The 25,565-nt window shown below is 44.0% G+C and overlaps 1 protein-coding gene, 1 long non-coding RNA gene and 1 pseudogene across 5 annotated transcripts; 1 reads left to right on the top strand and 2 right to left on the bottom strand.

Moving 5' to 3' along the window:
- Positions 1 to 924: 924 nt before the first annotated feature.
- Positions 925 to 9,118, top strand: LOC125538013 (receptor-like serine/threonine-protein kinase SD1-8). Its single transcript, XM_087542214.1, has 7 exons — positions 925 to 2,238; positions 7,437 to 7,708; positions 7,820 to 8,033; positions 8,148 to 8,373; positions 8,461 to 8,593; positions 8,680 to 8,892; positions 9,095 to 9,118. The coding sequence occupies exons 1-7, from the start codon at positions 927 to 929 to the stop codon at positions 9,116 to 9,118; spliced, it is 2,394 nt and encodes a 797-aa protein (XP_087398340.1). The 5' UTR covers positions 925 to 926.
- Positions 9,119 to 11,276: 2,158 nt separating this feature from the next.
- Positions 11,277 to 25,056, bottom strand: LOC125538012 (receptor-like serine/threonine-protein kinase SD1-8; annotated as a pseudogene). The gene is made up of 6 exons (XR_015617472.1): positions 23,749 to 25,056; positions 13,173 to 13,449; positions 12,774 to 13,017; positions 12,434 to 12,671; positions 12,161 to 12,299; positions 11,277 to 11,953 (listed from the first exon to the last, which is right to left on the bottom strand). The product of XR_015617472.1 is annotated as a receptor-like serine/threonine-protein kinase SD1-8 (transcript).
- LOC125539873 (uncharacterized) lies at positions 14,140 to 22,699 on the bottom strand. 3 transcript variants are annotated; one of them, XR_015617474.1, is made up of 17 exons: positions 22,571 to 22,699; positions 21,748 to 21,964; positions 21,317 to 21,405; positions 21,065 to 21,113; positions 20,729 to 20,895; positions 20,491 to 20,559; positions 20,033 to 20,398; positions 19,538 to 19,599; positions 18,745 to 18,865; positions 18,457 to 18,532; positions 16,787 to 18,339; positions 16,417 to 16,637; positions 16,022 to 16,129; positions 15,863 to 15,931; positions 15,525 to 15,750; positions 15,023 to 15,222; positions 14,140 to 14,813 (listed from the first exon to the last, which is right to left on the bottom strand). It is a non-coding gene; the product is annotated as an uncharacterized LOC125539873 (long non-coding RNA). The 3 variants fall into 3 exon arrangements; XR_015617475.1 differs by lacking the exons at positions 14,140 to 14,813; positions 15,023 to 15,222 and adding an exon at positions 15,256 to 15,437 and having other exon boundaries at positions 15,525 to 15,625; positions 15,751 to 15,931; XR_015617473.1 differs by lacking the exons at positions 14,140 to 14,813; positions 15,023 to 15,222 and adding an exon at positions 15,257 to 15,437.
- Positions 25,057 to 25,565: the final 509 nt, after the last annotated feature.

Below are 25,565 nucleotides of genomic sequence, written 5' to 3'. Positions count from 1 at the left end.
TGGCCAGCGTCGCACCCGTGTGATCCGAAAATTATTAAGTCGGTGTGCAGCGACACAAAGGCGCCACACTACACTGTGTAACGCCTCACTGATAGGCGCTAACGTGTGATCCGAAAATTATTAAGTCGGTGTGCAGCGCCTGAGAGCTAGGCGCCACACTATACAGTGTAGCGCCTAGCTTCTAAGCGTTGCACTAGTGGTCGCTTCATTTTGTAGTGCAATCACTAGTGCAGCACCTAGCTCTTAGGCTCTACACAATGACTTAGCAATTTTTAGGCAGTCTGGGTGCAACGCTGGCCAGACGTGTAGCGCCTATCTGTGAGGCATTGCACAGTGTAGTGTGGCGCCTTTGTGTCGGGCGTCACACAAAAAGGTTAGCCGCATGAAATAGTTTTACGAGCAGTTCATTCTGTGATTTGATTTCGTTCACAGGTCAAATGTGTCAAATTTGCCTCCTAGCTGCGTCACTGCCGACAATGAACCTTCGTGGCAGCATTGAAGATGCATCTTGTTCCTTGGAGTATTTTTTTTTTGTAACCTTGGAGTACATCTTGTTCTTTGACAAGTTCAAACCTCTACCATGGTTGTAGCATGTATTTTAAACACTAATTCTGACATTGTAATGCCCGTTTTATTCCGGATTAAGATTAGTGTTTATATTCCCCGCAAAAAAAAGATTAGTGTTTATATACTTAATTAAACCACAAAGCGGCAATGACGCCAGCACATATGTACGAGAGCACATATCATCACTCTCATCTTGCAACCTCAGAATGGTTGGGGATCTCGCAAGGAATGATTGCTTGTCAGTTTGCGGACATCACTTTCCGGCGCCAGCCTACGAGAGCACATTTTATCACTCTCGTCTTGCAACCTCAGAATGGTTGGGGACCTATCTTTGCCGTCAATCATACTCGTACGCCGTAATGGAAGTAACCAGAGACCATCTCGGTCTTACTCTTCCCCTGTTCCTCTTCCTGCTCCTGTCTCCTGGAGCCTCGGTAACCGGCGTATCCGATCTGCTCAACGAGGGCAGCAACATCACCGACGGCAACACGCTGGTCTCAGCCGATGGGTCGTTCATCCTGGGCTTCTTCTCTCCCGGGGTGTCCACCAACAGATACCTCGGGATATGGTTCTCCGTGTCCAACACCACCGTCTGCTGGGTGGCGAACCGTGAAAGGCCCCTGAACAGCACGGCGGGGGTTCTGGTGTTCAGCGACACCGGAAACCTTCTCCTGCTTGATGGCTCAGGCCAGACCGTATGGACATCCAACTCCACCACGAGGGCAGCTCCTAGGGTTGCGCAGCTTCTTGAATCCGGCAACCTGGTCATCCGTGAACAAGCCGGCCACACCACCGTGTGGCAATCGTTCGATTATCTGTCCGACACGCTGCTTCCTGGTATGAAGATGGGCAAGAACCGATGGACAGGGTCCGAGTGGTACCTCTCGTCGTGGCGTTCAGCCGACGACCCGTCTCCGGCCTATCGGTTCGTCACGGAGGTGAACGGGCTTCCGGATAACACCCTCTGGGACGGGAGCACCAAAGTCTACCGCACAGGGCCCTGGAACGGACTGCGGTTCAGCGGCACCACGGAGGACGCGAGCTACACCAGCATGTTCAAGTTCGTCGTGACCATCAACGACGGGGAGGTAACCTTCGGGTACACGGCGACACCCGGCACGCCCCCTTCCCGCATCGTGGCGACGTCCACCGGCTTTGTCAAGCGGCTGGTATGGGAGGCGAGCGCGCAACGATGGGAGACCTTCTTGAAGGGGCCGAGGGACGTCTGCGACGCCTACGCTATGTGCGGGCCGTTCGGCCTCTGCAACGCCAACGCTCCTTCGACGTCCTTCTGCAGCTGTCCCAGGGGCTTCACCCCGGCGTCCCCCGCGGAGTGGGACCTGAGGGAGAACTCGGGTGGATGCCGGCGAAGTGCGGCGCTAGACTGCGCCCAAGGGAACGAGGGCGCCAGCACCAGCAGCACGGACGGGTTCATGGTGCTCCAGGGCGTGAAGCTCCCCGACACGTTCAACGCATCGGTGGATGCGAGCACCACGGTGGAGGAGTGCAGGGCCAGGTGCTTTGCCAACTGCTCCTGCGTGGCCTATGCCCCTGCTGATATCAAGGTAGGTGCTGTCGCTGGGTGCATCATCTGGACAGGAAACATCACCGACCTACGCTACGTGGATGGAGGGCAGGCTTTGTACATGAGGCTGCCAAAGTCTGAACTAGGTGCGTACAACCTCCTCCTCTCGCTATTTTCACCGAAAACAACAATTTCAATTATAGTGGGTGGTTAAATAATTTTGCTTCACATAAGTGAAATATCAGTGGTCGGTCACCGACTCAACATTTGTGTAAGAGCATCTACAACCTCCCCCCCCCCCCCCCTACCATGGGCGAAAACCCGATCACTGACCAATAAAAAAGCCGACCTAAACAGACGCCTCATACCCCTCCCCCCCCCCCCCCCCCCCCACACACACACACAAAACTCCCGGGCGGACGGCTCGGTCACTGACAAGCCAAATCCGAACCAGACAGACGCCTAATAACAGCCCCAAATGTCCGGGCAGATAGTCCATCACTGACTGGTCAATAAAACCTGACCTAGATGAACGCCTCATACCGGCCCCAAACGCCCGGACTGACCGGCACCCACATATCCGGCCCAAATCTAAAGTGGATATGAGGAGGCATGGGTGCATCCGCCACATCGAATCCGGTCCATGCTGGACCACCCCCATCCCACATACGTAGAAGTAGATGAGCCAGTGAAGTTAGATAACCCCGTTGCTAACCGGGAAGAAGAATGAGATCCAACTCAATGTCAAGGGTCTTTCTCATCTGCTCCTTGAAGCAAATCCTAATAACTCCACTCCACTTCGCGCGCAAGCTCCCTTCCGATGATTTCTGGCCCTCTCCGGCATGCTGGGCAGTGGATCTGACTCTGACGACTGTCGATCCATCGTCTGGGGCGTCCTCCCATGCGTGCCGGAGGAGGCTATGGCCGTCCGCCTCTCCCGGGAGGAGTGCGTCCGGCCGATGTTGAAGTCTGTCTGTCGCGAAACCATTGTGACGGCGCAACTAGCGCTCGGATCTGGCAGTGCTGGAAGCTCGAGGTCCGTCTACGACACCATCTCTCCAGTCTGCCGGTATATGAGTGTTATAGGGATTGGTGTTCGCCGTAACAATTAGAGGGCGCGGATGCGTGAGGCCCAGCTCACTGCTGATGTGGCGGAGGCGGAGCATGCGCTGTCACGAAAGAGGAAGCCATCCGTTCACACATCCTCAGAAGCGGCAGAGGAGGAACACTCGTGCCCTTGCCTGAGAGCAAGCTCGGGTGGTCCATGCCATGACTAGGCTGCCTCAAAGAGGAGGAACACTCGTGCCCTTGCCCGAGAGCAAGCTCGGGTGGTCCATGCCATGACTGGGCTGCAAAAATGAAACTAGTTTAGTTGGGTTCTCATATCAGGGAACACTCGTGCCATGAACTCAGTTTTCGAGGGCTTTTTCTTCCACCTCCTACTAAACTAGAAAATGATTGGCGGGAGGGAGGTTTTAGGAGAAACCGCGTTCGCCCCTGCGCCTCTGCCGCCGCTAGCCTCGCCGGCAGCTCACCGTAGCACCTCCCTCGGCCGGCCACGCGTCGCCATGGAGCAGCCGGAGCCTCCTGCATCTAGTTCCCCGGTCGTGCCGCCGGAATCGAGTCTGCATCCGCCCTGCCTCCCGTAGCCACGACCACAACCGTGACACTAGAGTGTGTGTGGAGGATGTGGTGTGTGCGCGCGCTGACCGTCGTCTGCCCTGGCTAGGCCGTCCTGGAGGGTCACCACGCGCGTGGAGTGCGTCATCGTTGAGGGACACAAAGAGCATTGGGTGCGTAGTCGTGGAGGCCTGCCGCGCACGTGGAGTGGACTGTTGACCACCGTGTGTCATGGAGGACCACCGCGCTGAGCATCGGGTGGCCTTGGGGCGGCGAGAGACACGGTGGGCTATGGCTAGGGACCCAATTGTTATTTGGTTTTTGTTTTGAGGGTGCTTTGTGCTATTTTTCAAGGACCATGTTGTAAATTTAGCTACTAGCAAGTGGGCTGCACATCTGAACCGAAGCGATTTTATGGTATCTGCTCTGGCGCGGAACACATGCCATACTGTAAAACATTTTGCAGTATACTGAAAATAGATTCTGTGGTATGAGAATTTGAGGTATGTGCTAGAGTTGCTCTTAATCTAAATGAGCTTCTCTTCTATTACCTCTTCTCTTCCTTTCAATTAAGAAAACAATTATTTAAATCTTTATAACCCACTTATATTATCTTATTATTTATACCTATTAATAAAAGAAATATGTATTCTTTGTCCGCCATGTTATTTTACAGAAAACCCCCTGATGTTTCTATTAATCAATCCGCAGGCTAGTTTTAAGTCAGATTTTCATTTTTGCAGAAAACCCTGTGATGTTTCTGGTAATCATGACACATGTCAAATTTAAGTCAGATTTTCGCTTTTGCAGGATAGCCCCTGGTATTTGGATTAATCAACCCACAGTGGAAATCAAATGCTTTTTAAAAATATCCATATTTTTTAAATCCAAACTCCAACTTTAACATGTTATATATGGAATTTTATTAGCAAAATGTGTAGAATCTGAATATGATATTATTTTACCTGCTAACCATTAAAAATAACTATTTAGGGTGCAACCTTAATAAGTAGGGCATGATACGTATTTCTTTCATACCGGTGCCGACCTGGATTGAAAACATACCAGCAAGACCAGGATTGAAGACGAAAGAAATCATATATAACCATGCATGCAAGCATCGCAAAAACCTCATTGAAAAGGTAGATTTCTCATCTTGTGCCGAGAGAGAGACGCCTTAGGATTAACAACATTTAAATACGTTCTAATTGTGTGAGCATTGAACCACCGTCGACGAGGGTGGGAAGGAGGATAAGTGGCAATACAGATGAAAAGCTATGTTTTAAAATAAAGGATGTGGACCTACTGGAGTCTTGAGTCATGATTACTAGGTTAGGAGAGTGTGGTATTCTTTTTCCGATGCAACAGATGGGCTCTTTTGTTAATACTCGTTCTAATGCGAAACTACTTTGCTCACAGGTGATGCACCACATCATTCGTTTCCATATGCGATGGTTATTGGTGGAGCTCTAGTCTTCCTTGTTGTTTGTCTGTTGATCATAGTTGCGGTCTGGAGATATGGCGGGCAGCGACAAAACAATTCACCTATAGGTACAGTTAAACTGCTTCTCATATATATACCACTTGGCATGGGTGGTAAGCTATATCAAAAACAATGAACAATAAATAAATATATATATATATATATATATATATATATATATATATATATATAGTGTTACTATTCATCACTCAGGGTGCAGAATAAGTTATTCTTCACCTGAGATAATCTTATGATCATTTTATAATTAAATTATGTTTGGAATTCAAATAGTTACATTCATGTTGATTCACTACGTAAAATTTAACATGAGAAAATAAAAACATAGGTCATAAGACAAGAAAATTTGCAGTTTATGTGTATTTTAGACTATGTTTTTATGTTTGTAATTTTACATAACATAAAATATTTTTTATGACGATTATATATTTTCTTACGGTCTCTTTTTATGTTAGAAATAAGACAAAACTTACGGAACGTAAAATTACGGTGCATTTATGGCAAAATAGAGGGGGTGAAGAATAACTATTCCTCACCCAGGGTGACGAATAGTCAATCCCTATATATATATATATATATATATATATATATATATACATATATATATATAGGTAAATTGTTTGGGGCACCTAGACCCATTATATGGCAACTCACATTTGTAGTGCATGATGTAGAATGCACGACAAAATGACTTTCCAAATTTGTTTGCATGCACTACAACCATCAACGGTCATTGATTGCTTTCCAAAAAACAAATATACTATTGTTTTCTAGCAATGATTTCTTTCCAAACAAAGAGGGTATGTATGTACGCTCTTATTTTTAAGGTATCAAATATACTATACACACACACACACACAGGGGTTGACTATTTTGTCATTCTGGGTGAGGAATAATTATTTTTCACACCCTCTATTTTCACATGAATGCACCATAATTTTACGTTCTGTAAATTTTGTCTTATTTCTTATGTAAAAAGGGAATGTAAGAAAATATAAAATTGTTGCAAAAAATGTTTTATGTTACGTAAAATTACGAACGTACAAATTACGTGTAAAATATACATAAAATACAATTCTTATAGGCTTATGACCTGTATTTTTGTTTTCTTATGTCAAATTTTACGTATTTAATCAATATGAATGTAATTATCTGTATTTCAAATGTAAGTTATTTATGAAACAATCATAAGATTACATCGGGTGAAGAGTAGCTTATTCTGCACCATGTATGATGAATAGTCAATCTATACACACCCATTGATTAGTGTGTTTTATGTAGATCAATATATTACTGTGTCTCTCAACTACAAAGTGTATATATATTATATTCTTTCTGTTTCTTTTTGTCTGCATCTAGACTTTGCCAAGTCAAACTCATTGTAAGTTTGACCAAGTTTCTAGAAAACAATTAACATTCATAATACAATGTCAATATCATTAGATTATGAGGGAACATATTTTCATATCATAATTATTTTGTATTGTAGATATTGATATTTTCAAATATAAACTTGATCAAACATTAGAAGTTTGATTGTAGACAAACCTAAAACACGGAGTAAAAAGAAACATACGGAGTATATAAGAACACTACTGTGATTCCTGTTTTCCCGCTAGCTGCCGACGACATCACATGCCTTAAAGAAGGACAACCTACTATATAGTTGAATAGAAGATGGGCATGGTGTTTTGGCTCTCGGGAGCATTTCTTCATGTAGCATCCAACTTGTCAAGATTAGAATTTCATCAATGGAGAAACGCCAAAAATTTGTCGTCCAACTTGTTTTGTCTTTTGCACGGGGCATCCTACATTCTTCAAAAGTTCATCTCCACTAGTCATGCATGTCTGCCACATCATAATTTGTCATTAGCATGCCACCTTATTCATGTGGTATATACAAAATTAACTAGAATTGGTGGTAGCAATTGATCGTTATGGTGGATTAAAGAGTGAAAATATGAAATGAGGAAGGCAATACGTGCATACAAGTATTCGATGGTGTGTCGTCCATTTGTAAATACTAAATTTTTTTTTTCTTATAACTACAATGCTACTAGACTTCTCGAAGATACGTTTACGGAAATTAATAAAAAGGAATATCAAATCTGAACCTATTTTTTTAGAAAATCCCTTGAACCATTAAATTGCTAACTTATCAAAACGACTGTTATGATGCAGTAATAATATTTCATACCTACATGTCTCTTAGTGTTTCCGCAGCAACGTGTGGAAATTGTCTAGCTTTGTACTACATCTCATATGGTCAGAGTCTTTCAGATGCTACCGACCCCGCTGCTAGTCGTCGAGATCGTGCTTCGACTGTCGGGTCGGTCCCTGCAGCTGATCCATCTACTATGATTGAAGCCACGGAAGAATTTTCCGAAGCCGGCATATGTGTCCCTGCAGTAGATCTGCCTTCTATAAAGGCGGCCACAGACGATTTTTCTGATAGCAATATCATTGGCAAAGGCGGATTTGGCGTGGTTTACAAGGTATGTTCTTTCTTTAATTCCTCTCTATATATACTACTATTACTCCTCCAATGTAAGTTGGGATAACTTTTGTTGGTTGACTTGACTGTATTTCTGTTGCACAATCATCAGGCCCGATTAAATGGTGATGTCGTCGCTGTAAAAAGACTTAGACCATCTGGCCGTACGGAAAAAGGCAAGAATGACTTCACAAGAGAAGTCGAGGTGATGTCAAGGGTCACGCATATAAATCTTGTGAAACTAGTTTCCTACTGCCAGGAAGAAGACGAGTGGATACTAGTCTACGAGTACATGCCCAACAAAAGTTTGAGCCCCTACATATTTGGTACTACTCAATACTCACTTGAACACACAATTGTGTTAGACTAAATATATTTATTTGCTAATTCTCTCATCTGTGCGTTGGCACATGGACCTATTAATTTGTACTACTTGACAGGAGAAAACTCATCACCCCGTCCATCGTTGACTTGGTTTCAAAGGCTAGAGATAATCCGTGGTATTGCGATAGGTGTTGAGTACCTTCACAACAAGGAAGTCATCCACAGAGATCTTAAGTTGCCGAACATACTCTTGGATCACGAGCTAAAGCCTAAGATAGCGGACTTCGGCACCGCAAAGCTATTTATTGATGATCAGACGAACCCAACATTAGTACAAACACCGTATGGTTTAAACCTACAATTTCAAATGCTCCCTTATTTTTCCGCATTTAAGATTTCAGCCGACTGACATGTCTGTGATTTATGAAGGGGATACATTGCTCCAGAGTATGCAAGGGAAGGCAACCTGACGCTCAAGTGTGACGTATACAGTTTTGGAGTGGTCTTGCTAGAGATAGTCTCTGGCAAAAAGATCACTTCCGCAAAAACGTTTCTTCTTGATGTAAGTACTGTACTGTACAGTATCACACCACATTGTTGAATGAAATTACCTTTATCTAAAAAATATCTCATGTGTGTTTGTTGCAGGCATGGAGGTATTGGAACAAAGGAAAAATCAAGGCCCTTCTTGATTCGCAGGTGGCTGAACCTAACCATCAGCTCTCGTTGGATCTATCCAGGGTTATCCAGATCGGGCTTCTCTGCGTTCAACCAATGCCCAATGACAGGCCTACCATGCCAGAGGTGGTCGTAATGCTAACTGACAGCAGTTCATGGCTCGCTAGGCCCAAGAAGCACGAGGTCGGCCCTGGTCAAGCAACCGGATACCCACAGACATCGAACTATTCTCTTGCACACTGTCTCTGTTTAGAACAGAGATAAATAGGGGAGGGAGGTCTAGAAGCACCCCGGGCAAACATCGCAAGAACAAGTTTTTGTGATTTATTTTTTGGACTGGATCCTTTCAGATTGAATTCTTGTTTAAACATACTGTCCATTTCAGTTTAATGGCTATATGTCACAATGACAGTGGTCTATACATACCTCTAGCACGCGTCTTGCTCGCGAGCGCTCGGGACGAATCAACCTATTTTTAAGAAAGGTTTTACCTGTCTCACCTCTCCTGGACCGAAAAAGAAAGGGAAATGATATCTACCGAACTTTGTGCCTGCTGATCATGCTTCAGGATCATTTACGCGTCCGAGGCCTTTTGTTCTTCTTCACATCCGTTATTTTTGCACAAGTTTTTTTGTTCTAAAAAAGAAACAGTTTGAAAAGGTTCAATTGTACGAAATGAATCTCTCTCTCTCTCTCTCTCTCAATAGGCTTCCGCCCCGCTTCATAGATAAAGCATGAATCCACACAAGCAAGTTCCAAGCACCCACACTAAGAAGATTGCTGGGGCAACATCACAACCGTGCCCAAGAAGCAGAAAAGAAAGAGAAAACAAAGCCACCGAGTGTCAACCTAACAAGCATCCCTTCGTCACGGAGCAGCTAGAAGTGCGTCCATCAGAAGCCCAAGGCGGTTGCAGTCCCAACTCCTAGCAAGCGGGTCTCAATGCAGCAGGAGGGCAAGAAATTTGAAGTATGAATCAGAAGCCTGCCGCGGAAATATCCGCTCAATCACCAGTTTATTGTGAGTAGTCCCCATATTTCTTACCATCGAATTGGTAAAAGGCCTCGATTTATTGGCAATTGCTAGAATTATCTATGATCAATTTTGGAAATCCTTTCATGTTTAGACTGTTTTTGGTTTACCAGATGTTTGGAATTCCTAATCTTGATGTGAGAAAAATTGCCACATAACGGTTTTAGGAGAGTTCGCTTGGAACAACTCGAGTGCGAATGGCTCACTCGCTCACCTTGTCCACCACATTTGCCACAATTCCCCACCCGTCGGTCCTCTTTCTCAAATGCATAGTCGCAACTCCATCACACACATTGCCCGTCGGCTCCGTCAACACCGCGCGCCGCTCTCTCTGCTAGGCAACGGGGAGCTCGGCAGTGTCAGAGCTCGAAGGATCGACGCTGATGGAGGTGGCCTCGGTGGCACGGCAGGCGAGTTGGGGCGGGAGCGGCCGGAGGCGTCTCGGGCATGGGGCGCGCAGCGGCACGGCCATTTTTAGCGGCATGTTGAGTATGCTGCCTCTGCTCCTTTTTTCCTGGTTCCATTCTCCAATGCATTGATTCAAAAGCTACGAAGTTGAACATTCTTGTGTAGATTCATTCAAATGTTATACATCCATGGCAATATTCATAAAACTATGGAACATATTTATTCTAGGTACATGGCATTTTCACATGCTAACTGTTTCAATGCATAACTTTTTTTATAAACAAATTTATTCTAGGTACCTGACATTTTTATAAACAAATTTATTCTAAATACATGGCATTTTCCGAAGCAAATATATTCTAGGTACATGCCATTTTCATAAAGAAATTGAAATTTAGAAACAAATTGTTTCTCTAATAATTTTTTTTGATACGAAGACTGTAAAGGAGTTCTCTACAGTATAATTGGTGCAACAAGCTCAAATTACAAGTATCATGCCTTGAACCTAGGTGAGTGGGAAGACATCATTTCCTTTCCACCACTAAGCTACGCCTTAGTTTGTTGTTTCCGTAATAGTTACATGGCAATTTCAGTACCATGGCAAGTTATAGATAAGACGGTCTTCTTTTTAATAGTTGTTCGGCCTGCATGCCGTTTGCTGTAATGAATGATTTTAATAATATTTTACTTAATTAATATATGGAAAGGTTTTTGTCAAAAAACTACCATGGCAAGTTTACTACTTAGACACAGGCAATTATGTTAGTTCGGACATGGCAAATTTATTAGTTACACCACGCCAATTTCTTAACTACACCATGGTAGTTTATCTTTGTAGGTTCCATGGCAATTTTATTTATTTTACCAATGGCAAATGTTATTAATTCAGATAATTAAAATTTCAATTTAGGTACCATATCAAATTTATTCTTTTTTAGATCATGGCATTTTTTATTAATTATATTGTGTGCATTTTTGTAGACACCTTGGCAATTATGCTACATGATTTGTTATTAGAGCATCATGGCAAGTAGTATTTATGCATGATGGCAATTCTCCAGAAATTACAAATTTTTTTATTTCATTTTTTTACCATGGCAAATTTTTAGTAGACTTAACATGGCAAATTTACTAGACTTACCATGTCAAATATACTGGACTTACCATGGCCTTACCATGGCAGATATACTAGACTTACCATGGCAATTATATTGTAGGTAGCAATTTATTTTGGCATCCTTGCAGATTCCAAATTCCAAATACATCATATCCAAAAATTTGAATTGGCATTGAAGCTCAATATCAATGTCTGGGATAATTGGCATTGCAGCCAATTGAACGACAAGTTTTTGAACGCCTACATTGAAACAGAGCATTATGTATTGCCAAAATATTTTCCCATGTTCAAATATTGTTTAAATATTGGTACAATATTGTTTTACCGCTAAAACATTCATTGAATTGTGCACAAAAATAATATTTCTTCATATATCATAAATATTGTGGTAACCACATCTACCTGGGGTACAGACTACCAAACAATGTGTCAACACAACATGCCTCAGTAGATACAACACACCATACAAGATCTTAGCCCAGCGTGTCAAAATATGCACATGCTACCAAACAAATTGCAGTTATATGCAGCAGGCCTATCACCAGGTAACCGTTGCACTCATAGGAGGCCGATTTGGATGCACCTCCGCAACTCACCCGAGAGCTCGGGATCCGAGCGATGCCTTGCCGGCACCATCGTCACGTCCAGAAGATCCATCACCCTGCGCTCCTTTCATAGTTTCCAGGCCTTCAAAACTCAACCAGCCCGGCCATGAAAAAATAGCATGATAAATGCGATGCTTTATCTGAACGGGTTCATCTCCTAGATAAGGTTACAAGAGTAGTAATGTGGTTTGGGTATAGTCTAGTGTAGTTACAAGCGTAATAAGACATGATACTCCCTCTGTAAACTAATATAAAAGCGTTTAGATCACTAAAATAATGATATATACACTTTTATATTAGTTTACGGAGCGAGTACATCACTATTTCTGCGACCGCTCATTATCTCCAGCAATACAACGCCGAAGCTGAAAACGTCGCACTTCAGCATCATATCCCCATCCCTGGCGTGCTCCGGCGGCACGTATCCCCTACACATAACTCAGTCATGTTAGCATATCAGTGCTCTCATTAATTCACCGTTCGGATGTCAAAGAACATATAATCAAGTGATAGCTAAGGATATACGGAGCATGAAATAGACTGAATATGTGAGGTTTCTCACGGTGTAATCACTACTGTTTGTGTTACCGTCTGATCATCGCGGAACAGCTTCGCGGTGCCGAAATCTGCTATCTTTGCCCAACACTGGTGGTCCAGCAGCACGTTGGATGGCTTGAGATCTCTATGAACTAGTACATTTTTTCCTGACCCATCATGAAGGTACCAGACACCCTGGGCTATCCCACGAATTATCTCCAATCTCTTCATCCAATTGAGTGAAGCCCGTACGCTGGGCGTGCCTGTCGGTTCCACCATTCACAGATAGTTCAACTTATGGTTATCAGATCATCATTATGTTTGCAATTGCACTTCTACCAATTTGATTAGCAAGAAATACATACCAAACATGTATAGATTCATGCTCTTGTCCTGTACATACTCGTATATCAGTATTCGCTCATTGCCTTCGTTACAATATGCAAGTAGACGGACAAGATTGTCATGCCGGAGCTCCGACACGAGCTCCACTTCCCTTGTGAAGTCATTTAGGACTCTGTTGGGTAGAGAGGAGACTTTGAGCCTCTTGACCGCGACTTTTCTGCCGGGTAAGCCTTTTACAAGAGAATGATCACTCGATAGTTGACCCTGAAATTGTATGATAGGTCATGAATTTCATGATGACATTGGGTTTTTTACCCGAAAAGAAGGATAACCCTAACCTATATTTCAGGTAGTTAATCAGTGTTTGTTATTTGTGCTACTGTCACAATATATACAAGGGAATTAAGTTGTGATGTGACCTCGTAGACGACGCCGAAAGTGCCTTCACCAATCACATTCCTCGTAGAGAAATTTCTTGTTGCCGTCTTGATGGTGGCCAGATCAATGGAGGCGACATTCGTAGGACCCAGAGAGAACAATGAACAACCATCGTGCCACGCAACAATCTGCTTCTCCTCTTCCTCCAAATCATCAAGGCCACAAAGAGAACAATGAACACCGCCACACACACGATACATATGGTTATAATGGCTGCCCTAACTGCCACACTAATCTTCCTGGTCCTCGTATCTTCAGCTGAATGAAAATAAGGTTGAATATTTCAATGAAATTTCCACGATGGTGAATACCTCAGCTGAATGAGAGTAAGGTTCAATATTTCAATGAAATTTCCACGATGGCGAGTACTGAAATATTTGTGACCTCAAAATTTCAGGCGAGAATCAAACCAATTTTAGACAGATACTATGTACTACTAGTAGAGTGCCCGTGCGTTGCTACGGGCTCATAATATGATCATGTAGACACAAAAATATCATCTTGATGGTCAATTTTAATAACAGTCACAAAGAAGATTGTATCCTGATTGATATTTTTTTAAACAAACCCTATTTATTATTTACTCCCTTTTGGTTCATTGATTTGAAGATGCAATCAAAGTTACCTTGTACCCTCATATCGTGTGGCATCAACTCATGGAGACGCCTTTCATGATTATGGTTCTACCCATGGCTCAAAATTAGACGTGTGGATCAGATGTTCTAAATACATTGTAGGGTCTCATCCATGGAATATGAACATTTTTTTTACTTATAAAACCAGAAAATTGGAAACATGACTTGCCACTCATGGATGGTGAATTCGACGATATTCGTAGAATATGCTGAGGGTCTGCAACACAGAGAACTCCTCCATGCTATAAAGAAATTGTAGGGTTTCACATGTACAAGGGTATATAATTCAGTAGAAAAAAAAAAGAAAAACCAATTTTAAATGTTCGACATAAACTTTTAACAAGGTCTCCCAACAGTATTGACAACGAACTACATGTATATTGTTACATCAAAACGGAAGTCAAATGCAAGCATCTATAAATGTACATAGCAGCACCCTCATATAGCAATATGGCATGTACAACAAGTGTCGTTTCACAACTAAAATTTCCTTATATGTTCATAGGGAGTTATGTTTGGGATCCAAATACCAATTCAGAACAGGGACCACTTACCAGCTCAAAGCATGGAATCGATTGGCTTTCAAACTTAAATGAAATTCTGCACATATTTTTTGCTATACATAGAATCTCAAACTCAAGTGGGGATTAGTAACGCTGACGGGACTGCTTAATCATACTCCAAATTTTAGCTTTGTTTGTCTCAGTGTTTCAGAGAGCCCTTTTAGGCCAAAACTCCAAAAGGTTTGGAACAACAGCACAAAAGGTTAATACCACAAAGCATGAACCTTTTTATACTTGTAGCACCAGAAAACATGACTTGCAACTCATGGATGGTGAACTCAGAGGATATTTGCAGAATATGCTGAGTGTTGTCAGCACAAACGAGCTCCCTCGGGTCCCTTTGTCATCCATCGAATATTTACCATACTGGAATCGGAATGGCCTTCTAGTTATCAAGACTTTATTTGTTCCATTGATGACACTGCTGTAAGGAAGGAAATAGAGAAAACATGGTAAACAAATTCAGATAATGATATCAGGAAAGAGAGAAATTGTGATTTCTCCTGCATCCTTTGTATTTTCGTGTGAACTAAAATAATATTTGAACATATATCTAAATAAATATATAATAGTATAATTATAATAGCAAAATTCTTAAAACAGAAAGATCTGAAGGAAAAAAGGAAGGCCGACCTGAACTTGCACCATCAGTTTAAATGGGCGTGATACCCCAGAAACTGCAGTCCACTATCATTTCTTGTTTGCTCTAGAGCATATGGACAGAGCACAATATATATGTGTTTAATGACCACAAGTTAACAACCAGACAAATCCAAGGTGGCGTCTAATCTTCGTGTTTGCGCTTATCGTGCTAAGGATGTCCTAAAGCCGCACTGCAACCACGAGCATAAATTATACTCTGCCGCCTAATTAGGCGTTTCTCCATTCACACAAATATAAAATTTGAATAATTCGCACAGGCCCCGAACCTTCTGCATTCCTTAATTTAATGTTCAGGTGAGCAAAATGCATGTTGTAGTTTCCCTAAAAAAAGTTTGAACGGGAGCGACTGTTGCTACAGTCACATTAGCAGAAGGAATAGAGGAATCTACAGTGTTATCCTTGAGATCAATATTTTTCATATAAATAAATCTAGACTGTAAAAAAACTAAATGGTGATACTTATCGACAGTACCTCTTTAGTATATGCGAGAGCCTGAGTGCAACTTCACGTTAGTAGTCGCTGAGAGTAGCATGTACTATTGCAGTGCTCGTCTGCTCGAGATGAAACTGCGCCTATTAGCATGTATTATTGCAGTGCCCACTCTATGTCATATGCATACTCAGAGGACCACCACCAGTGTTGCCTTCGAACTGGCTGGGGTTGAGCATAACACCTCACATGATGTCCAATTTTGTACCTGAAAGTAGAGCAGCTGCACAATTCTTAGTGTGGCGGTGTCTGTGACGATGATCAAGTGACTGTAGCTGAACGACAAGTCTGCACTTGACGGTGAAACATTCGACCTCCACCTTCTCCCCGACGGTGAAGAACTTGTTGATCTCTGCTGCCGGTGGCATCCTTTGATGTTTCCCTCAGGTCTAAGTGGAATGGTGTAGCGTTTGTCAGTGTTGTCGGATACCTCCTGCATTTTTGTTTTGATTTGCTCGCTTTAAGGAACAGATTTATACCTCCTCCATCAATGAAACACACAAGCTGGAAAAGCAGGGAAAGCTTAGCAGTTAGCACAACTTCCTTCAGAGTCCATGTGGTGTCAGCATTATATGCAAATCCAAAAGCTGAAAATAACAATATGATCATGTCAGAGATCTTTATAATCAAAAGTATCTAAATATGCTATGTGTATAATGCAGCCAGGGGCTAAACTAATATGAGCAGGAAATTTGTAAGAATGCACCTTCACATTCAAAAAATCACCGAATCACAGATCCAGTTATGCATATATTTTTCTCGCATTCCGTAAACTTTAATTCTTGTTTGTTTAAACAAGCAAATGTGAAGGGAGATCATCAGACCAAACATCTTAAACATCTAGATGACAAATAGAAGCTATAAGAGGTTGTACCTGATGTACAACAATCCTTCTTAAACAGATCTGTACCTGATGTACAACATCTAGATGACAAATAGAAGCTATAAGAAGCTATAAGGTTGACCAATAATTCTTGCCCGCTCCACAGATCTGTAGCACTACTAAACTATTGCTACAATTGAAACCTCTATTCTTTTCATTTTACTTGATTTTCAAAGCAAGCCGGTTGAAAGTGTAGCTCCGAGATTCCAGCTCTGCATGGACCAAGTAAACCAAAGTAAGCTAGCTATGACTATAAAAGCTACTTTTAAATTTGACTCTCTGTCATGAATGAATTACTGATATTTTCACCATCTTATCAAACTAAGTAAATACATCTGCGACAATGCTACTTTATCAATACCTGAGCCAAGAAGATACATTGTGATATCAGAGAAATAACATTAACCTTCCACTCCGACATAGGATTATATCGAAATCGTAAACCCAAGAGCACCACCAAAGCAAGCAACTCCCAGAAACGACTCCGCCTGTCTGATGTCTAGTCCTGCAGCTGCACGTCATGACCGCCGCCAGCGATGGAGGCACGGCCATCGTCATCATCTCCACCTGAGGCGTCTCCTTCCTCCTCCGTGCGGGTTCTCGCTTACAAGTCTCCCCCTCATGCCTCCCTCTCCTCCGCAGCCGCCGCACGAGGCCACGTGATCGTTGTCAGCTTCATGGGTGGTAGGGGCAGGGACCCGCCACCCATTCCAGAATCACGGTGATTCCCAGGGAGTGCTTGGCTTGCCTGCTGTCCATTCATACGGCTCTGCATCGCAACCACTATCATCAATGGAGCCACAACCGTTGTCCTCTCCATCTCAGGCTCATACATACATGAGCTAGATAGATCCTTATTACTCTCCACAAGCAACGTTGTTAATGGCAAATATAGGAGCAAGCTATATCACAAATTATTCTCAGGAGCTAGTTAAGTTACCAACAATCATTTATTATTAACCTCAAGCACTACTTTAATTCAAAGAACATAAAAATGAGGAAAATCTGAACAAACATAACCATTTGGATTTTGGACACTGCTGAGATCAATATTCAGATATCTTGATGTTTAAAAAAGCCTATCAATGCTTTTGGAATAGTTATGATCGGAATGGACCATTTGTTCTGAGATTTGACGAATACGCAGTATATTCTCATATGGCAACCTGTACATGAACACCAACCTGCTGAGACCAAAATTTTTTGCGAACGTACTTGCTGAATAATATATAGTCTGAAATAGTGTATCTCGGTCTTTTGTCAGCAACATCTAAGATTTCGTAAGCTCTAACAGTAAAAGACCATCAAGTGCAAGAATTGGAACATGGAAGAAGCTTACGTGGGCATGATGCCATCGGGTTGTATGCCAAGATTGTGGTTGTAGAGCTCCCTCTATCTCCCTTGCCAAGCTCTCCCTCCGACCAGCAGTAGAACAACTGCTCCTGCTGCTTTTGAACTCTCCTCGGAGTAAACGCGGGAACTGAGATTGAATGTGTATGAAGTGATCACCTTGAAGATGCGTGGCTTGAGGTGCTTGGAGCAGATCCATCACGCGCGTGCCCCTCTACTCCTACGGCTTCATCAAGATGAAGAGGCTAGAGAGAAGGAGCGACAGAGGTCGTCCCCCTCTCCCTCCGCTGGCAGACCCAAACCATCAGCTAGAATGCGGCTAGGGCGCGGGGAGGCCATGCCATCACGGATCAATAGCAAGAACGCAGGCCCTCACAAGTTGTAAGCGCCCCTGACCACCACGTCGGCATGGTTGAGAAGAGATGGATCTGGGCGGTGGTTTCCGGCGACGAGCGAAATAGAAGTTGCTTGTACCCATAGTAGCTGTGGCGGCAACGGCCATCACAATGAAATATAATCAATGCGTGTCGTCCTGAGTTCCTGAAAGATTTCACCTGGATTTTCCTGGACCAATGAAGCAAAAACATGCACAATTTCTCAAACAAGGATAGATGAAGTGTGTGAATCAGATGCAGTATTAATACAACAAAAAATAGCACTGTCATCAAAGGATTCACTTACAATCAAAAGAAGAAGCAGCGGCACGATTTTGCTTGTCTCCGTCGGATCTGGACCAGATACCTGCACCATAAAAATACTAAGAAAATGATGGCATAAGAAGATTACCCAGCAATAGAAAAGCAAACTAAATGTAGACGACTATAGTGTTTATTGTTAAGATTCATTTAACAGGTATTTCCCGACCATCATGTAAATGAATTGCAAGAAATTTTTCCTGATATTTAATGTAGAAAGCTAACGTTAAATTATATGTTGTGCCATGAACTTATTACAATTTCCTTGATGTACCTGTATCATGCGATCCATGAGATTCATGGCCTAGTGATCACTAACCATGCCAGTCATCTGCTCCTGGGAGGTAACCCACCCATTGCCATTCCGTAACCCTCTGAATGCAGTTTTTCTCCTCCTAGCATTGACATGGAGATGAGCATGAGTCATATTGTTGAATTTTCTAAATGGTTCATGCTTAACTTTCCAACACAAAACGAAGAAAAGATATATTTGTAAAATTGTGAAATAAACATGCTGGCCAACACTACAGATAATACTACCATGGTAGCCAGGAATCATAATACTACCATGGCAGACAGTTCACGTTTTGTTGAGTACATACATGATACTACCAGGTCAGAACCTACAGAAGCAGGATCATTGATGTGTACTATTCAAAAACACTGACAACAATCGCAACCCGAAAATTAAGTGGCTTGAAACTGGCAACCCAACCCATGAATAAAGCGGCATCGATCTGGAACGCAGGACAAACCGTGCCTTGCAGATGCAGTTTCAGCATAGATAAGCATAAGTAGCATATATTGAAAAAGTATTAAAAAAGGCTTGTGTTCAGTTGGACATGAATAGCCTCATGATTCCTGAGTCAGATGAACAAAGCGAAATCAAACCAGCACGAGGATAGGAGATCCCACATTGCCCAATTTCTACAATCGGCGTCACCACACTTGTAAACAAGATAACAGATTTACTAATTCCAGCGCATCAATTTCTACATAAACAAAATTACCACATAATGAGATCCATGTCACTGGAGTTAAATTACGCAAATTTGCATAACACTCACGGGTAGAGGATAGCCATCAGTCGTAGTAGTATTGGAGGTTGTGGCCGTACTTGCTTCTGTTTCTGTATGAATAGTTAGGATCAACGACAGAAACAAGTCAGGCAGACGAGTCGACGACTGAACCAAAAAAACTGTAATTGTTGAAAAAATTGTTTCTACCAAGTTCTACTCCCTCCATTCCTAAATATAGGTCTTCTTAGTGATTTGAATATGGACTACATACGGATAAATGTAGACATATTCTAGAGTGTAGATTCACTCATTTTTCTTCGTATGCAGTCCATATTAGAATTCCTAAAAAGACATATATTTAGAAACGGAGGGAGTAGCATGTTAGCCAAAATCTTGTTACATGAGAAACACTAATAACTGGGTCAAATTTATGGGAAAATGGCTTCAACAAATGCTTCTCAATCAAAAGGTTGGAGATCTTCCACCCCTTCGCCGACGCCAACAAACTTGGCTGGAACTCCAAGTTCGTCTATGAACACTCACCTGAGACAGGATTCAGGTCAGCAAGTTTAGTTGTCGTATATTTAAGATCCAGGACTGGAATTTGTATCTGTTACAATAAAGGACTGGAAATCGCCCGTAACACACAGCCAACACGAGCAGTCCCGTCTAATTTCGTTATGATGAATCCTTTGATTCCAACAACCTGGTATGAACCCCAAGAAAGTCCCTCATTATTAGTATCCAATAGAAACATAGCAGGTCAGCAAGTTTAGTTGTCGTATATTTAAGATCCAGGACTGGAATTTGTATCTGTTACAATAAAGGACTGGAAATCGCCCGTAACACACAGCCAACACGAGCAGTCCCGTCTAATTTCGTTATGATGAATCCTTTGATTCCAACAACCTGGTATGAACCCCAAGAAAGTCCCTCATTATTAGTATCCAATAGAAACATAGCTGATGAATCAAGCATCAGAACAGCAGAGTGGCAATTACATCGTTGAACTCCTTCGCTTGCTGTAGCATATTTAATCCAGTTGTGCCATGCAGAACCAGCAAGATCTCCTGAAGAGAATGGAATGCACAATAGAAGTTACCTCAAAAGACTGAACAAGCAAAACACAAAATATTGATGAGATCTGTTTGTGCACTTTCTGAATTTGCTAGGTACTATGCAAAAAAAATTGAACTAATATGTCAGAAAGTGAAAATGTTTTTAATATATCCGTGTTACCTGCTGAAGGGGAGGGCACTGCCTTCAGAACTTGTGTAGCATCACCATCAGTCACATGCAAGCGAAGATAGGATTAACGATTTTGTAATCCTAAAGGAGGCACTGCTGGCATTGCTAGCTCCCACCATCAATTTTCTTGCTAATTTTTTGGTGGGTTTTAGTGGCAGCTGGGGGAGGCATACAAAACCACAACTAAATAAGATCAATGCACCATGGTCAACACTTGTTAACTGATTATCTAGTGATACACAAGAAAATAATTAAACCAAACCAGGCATTACATATTTGGTCACAGTACATCGAGGGTAACATCCATATGAATAGATGGAAACTTACGTACTTCCTCCTCTTGGTTCCAATCATCATCGTCGTCAAACTTGATATTCTGCAGAGCGAGAATATATGAGTTAAACTTGACAATATGGATGACAACTAAGTTATGCATTAGCTGGTCTATCCATTTCATATATGTTGATGCGAAGGAGCACACATACAATACACAATTTTACCAAAATGATGAACCTTTTAAAACCCAATTTTCTACCCCCAAAGAAAACCTCAGTGCATATAAAGTTCTAAGGTACTAACCTAATTATCACCATCATCAGAACTTTCTTCCTCTTCCACTTCCTTGAATTCCTCATATCAACATCCTTTTCAGTCTTCTCCTCTCCATCCTACAAGTACCAAGTCTATCAGCATTGTGGCATAACCTCACTATTTCTATAACATCAAACAGAGTTGGAAGTCTTCAAGCCACTAATAAAATATCTACAATAGAAAGCTGCTTTCCAGTTTGATTTCAACTTTCCTACAACTTGAAATACAACTAAAAGGTAATTATGGCTTTGCCATGTGCTTCCCTTCAAGTTTCTCAAATACTTTAAATGACTGATCACAAAGCTGAGCTCCTGCCCACAAAGTTAAAAAGACATATGCAAGTGAATCAAGCCGAGCTCCTGCCCACGCAGTCGAACCCCTGGATGCTTGCGTTAATGGAGCAGAAGCTGTGCGCTCACCTGAAGGCTGCTGGAGGGGCTCGATGGGAATGGCAGCTTCCAGAACCAGAGCGCGGCAGGTCCAAAACTCAAGGGGCCAACACGGGCGACGTCGCTGACACCAGCACCTTGCCCCGAGTTGTGGTCACGGTCTCCGGCGCCAGCACAAACATCGGCATCTCACCCTCATTGCAGTCACTGTCGTCGGTGCGATGCCCCGCCCTTGGCTGCTCTAGAACTGAATAAATTACATGTAATTTTTTTGAGTGAATAGTTACATGTAATTTGAATTAGTAGAGACAGAGACAAGATGATGTCCGTCCCAGCCCGTACTGCACTGGTGTTCGAACCACCCTGCCCTGGAGTTTGGCGTAGACCTCCAGGCCCAGAAAAACACAATGATCATAAGGATTGGTAGATTCCAACATAGTAACCAGCATCTGAAGACACATCAACAGTATACTATTTCTGAAGACACAATTCAATAGTTTCTCCACTTTACTTCAAAAAACATACAAACAGAGCACCTCTGCCATGAGCATGTCCACACAGTTCAAGAAAGACATATCCTAGCTCTACCTTTATAACATGGTAATATAGCACAATCCCCGTCATATAAAATGATATGTATAGGCTGCTAGGAGAAAGCAAATATATCAGTTCCGACCTAACAAACCTCTTTCCAACTTTCTCTAATTCTTATTGAGTCTGACTAACTATGAAGAAACGGGATCAAAAGAAGAAGAAAATACTGTCAAATTTTGACTGTCTGAACTATCTCCAACACGCTGTTTTTCACCGCAAAAATAGGAAGCACTTTGTACGCAGAACATTACCGAATCACCTTGAATTGAACAGAACCATCAAAACTGAAACCACACCCTTTCCAAAGCAGCAAGTTTCAGAACACGGTACCAATATCAACAGAACATACAAGGAGAAATCACCGAGACTAAGACCTCGACATCGACGGAAGGAGCACCTGAAATGAATCAAACGAAGAATAGTGAATCAGGGGTGCGAGATTGGAACCGATTACGAATACAATACCTACGACTTACCCGACGACGAGAGGTGGAAGAGAGGAGAGGAGAGGATCCAGCCAAGGAGCCGCCGGTCTTGGCAGGGGAAGGCCGCGCCGACGCCATCGACGCAGATGAGCAGCGTGCAGCTTGCCCCCACGGGTCCCGATGCAGAAGATGCCGACGGGAACAGGGACCTGGCCGACTCAACTCCATCATCCCGGACACGGCGTACCCGGATGGCCGCCGGGTGGCGCGGTGGGGTATGGCTTCCACAACAGCGATTCATGTAGAGATGGAAGACGGGGCGCGGCAGCGGAGCTGGGAGAGATAGAAGCCCGCGGGGCGGCCGGGGGAGGGAGTGCGGCGGCGGCCCGTGATGCCGAAAGAGGAAACGTGAGGCGGGATGCCTTGACGTACGGGAAGAGACCCCTCGCACACCGTGGGTGGGTTCCTCGTCCGCGCCGTGCTCCAGAGGCCGTGGCGGCGCCGGACGCAGCAGCGGGGCGAGGAGGAGGCCGGCCGTCGGGGAGGCCGGAGCTCCTCGTCCCCTCGATCCAGAGCGGGATCGAGGAGGGAGCAACAGGGTCGCGAGGGAGCGAGCGACCCGCGGGAGGCGGTCGGGGCGTAGGTCTTTCTTCGTACTATAACCGTCGTAGATTTTTTTCAGGCGCGAGTTTTTTTCGATGAACCGGAGGGTTTAGCACTGGACATAGTAGGAGCATACCGATTTTTATTTCCTGATTCGAGGACGGAGGTGGGAATCAAGAGGACGCGGGAGGTGGGATGGAGAACGAAAAAAAAACCGTCTCTGGTGGGACGAAAATTGACCGGCGGAGACTACCAAGTACTTTATTAAGAATAGAGATGCTGGTAAGAACATTGATAGATGAAATCCGAAATAATTTTAAAAATTCTGAAAAAAAAATTGGGAGAAATTTCTGTAAAATGGAGAGTTTTTTTACACATCATAGAGAGTCAACAAATTCCGAGGCCTCACCTAGTTCAGACCTTGCCAGTCTAAGGTAGTATAAATCTTCTCCTTTGTCCATGTACCGGATATCTACGATGTTATACGACCAAATAATGCAGCCACACGGCGAACACCTCCTCCTCGGGCGTCGGCGGCGGCGTAGGCCACGCACGAACAGTTGGCGAGGCACCTCTCCCGGCACTCCTCCAGCCCGATGCCCGCGTCCGCCGGACACGTTGTGCGTGTCCGGGAGCTTGACGCCGCGCACCACCGCAAACCCGTCCATGGTGCTCATGCAAACCCGTCGAAACCCTTGACGCACCTGCAGAACGACGTGGACGTCGTGTTGACGTCGCACAGGCCGAACGCGCCGCACCGGCCGTACGCGTCGCACACGTCCCTCGGCGCGCTGTAAAAGGTCTTCCACGCCCGGCGTCGGTCACCACCACGCGCGAGAATGGCGGCCCGGCCTTGGCGTGGTAGGCGTAGGTGACCTCGCCGGGGCTTACCGTCACCTGGTACGAGAACATGTCGGCGTACGACGCCATCTCCGGGACGCCGTTCCACGGCCCGGTGCGGTACTTCTTGACGCCGTTGTGCCAAAGCGCGTTCTCCGGCAGCGCCTTCGTCTCCGTGCCGCGCCGGTAGGGGCCGGGAGACGGGTCGGTGGCCGAGCGCCACGACGTGATGTACCACTCGGCCCCCGTCCACAGGTTCTTGCCGGTCTTCATGCCGGGCAGCAAGGTGTTCGACGGGTGGTCGAACGACTGCCACAGGTGGGCACCGCTGGCCTGATCGCGCACGACCAGGTTGCCGGACTCCAGCAGCTGCACCACCGCGGAAGCGGCGCCGGTCCTGACCGCCGTCCGTCAGGAGGAGCCTCCCGGCGTTGCCGAGCACCAGCACGCCGGAGGTGCCAGTGAGTGGGCTGTCGCGGTTGGCCACCCAGCACACGGCGTACTCCGACACGGAGAACCATATCCCGAGGTACCTCCGCGCTGGCACCCCAAGGGAGAAGAATCCCATGGTGAACGCCCCACCGGCAGAGACAAGTGTCTCGCCATCGGCGACGTCGCCACCGCTGTCGAACATGTCTGCGCCGTAGGCTGGTGTTCCGAGATGAAGGTGAAACAGGAACACGCAGAATAGGAGGAGGAGAGAGCCTCGGACATGGCTTGCAGCTGAGCTCATGAGGTGGTGGATGCTTCTTCGTCTTGGTGGTGCAACACTCCCGCGACTGCACCAACTGAGATTGCTGCTCAGATCGGTGCTCTCTGATGGTTTTCATGTGGCAGCAAAAAGTCAAGGGTTTGTCTAGGTCTCAGTCGACTGAGACTTCGCTGACGTCACCTGTTTTTTTTTGCTTTATTGTCCAGTCCATACCATGTCACCTCTGGTTGCTTTTTGGGCTGCCCTGTTTGTCTTTGCTTTGTGTGTTTTTGAGCTGAGTTGGGCCAGAGATTGGGCTGTATTTTTGTTCCGTGCTGCTGCTCCATTACTACGTGTGGTGCACTGGCGTTGCCTCAAAAAAAGTTGCCTAAAAAAACGTGTAGTGCACCGGCCGGATGTATTAGCTTGTTGTTCATGCAAAAAAAATTAACATGCTACTTTTCATTTTTCTCCTTCCATTCTTATTTATACTATTTTTGCTTCTAGAAAATGTAAGCGTTAGTCATGATATTTTTTTAAGAAATATGTTCATGCATTTTCACAAATATTAATCATGTATTTAAAAAAAATTAGAGTGCCATTAGAAAATGTACAATATTGTTTAAAAATATTCATCATGAAATTAGAAAAATGTTTAGCATTATTTAATGATGGTTTTACCTTGCATTTTTTCT

This window comes from Triticum urartu, chromosome 2A (genome assembly GCF_056163025.1).
Source record: "Triticum urartu cultivar PI428250 chromosome 2A, HENAU_Tu73, whole genome shotgun sequence".
In the NCBI taxonomy this organism is placed as follows: Eukaryota; Viridiplantae; Streptophyta; class Magnoliopsida; order Poales; family Poaceae; genus Triticum; species Triticum urartu.
Note: the sequence above shows the minus strand (reverse complement) of the source record. Positions and strands in the feature narration are given on the sequence as shown.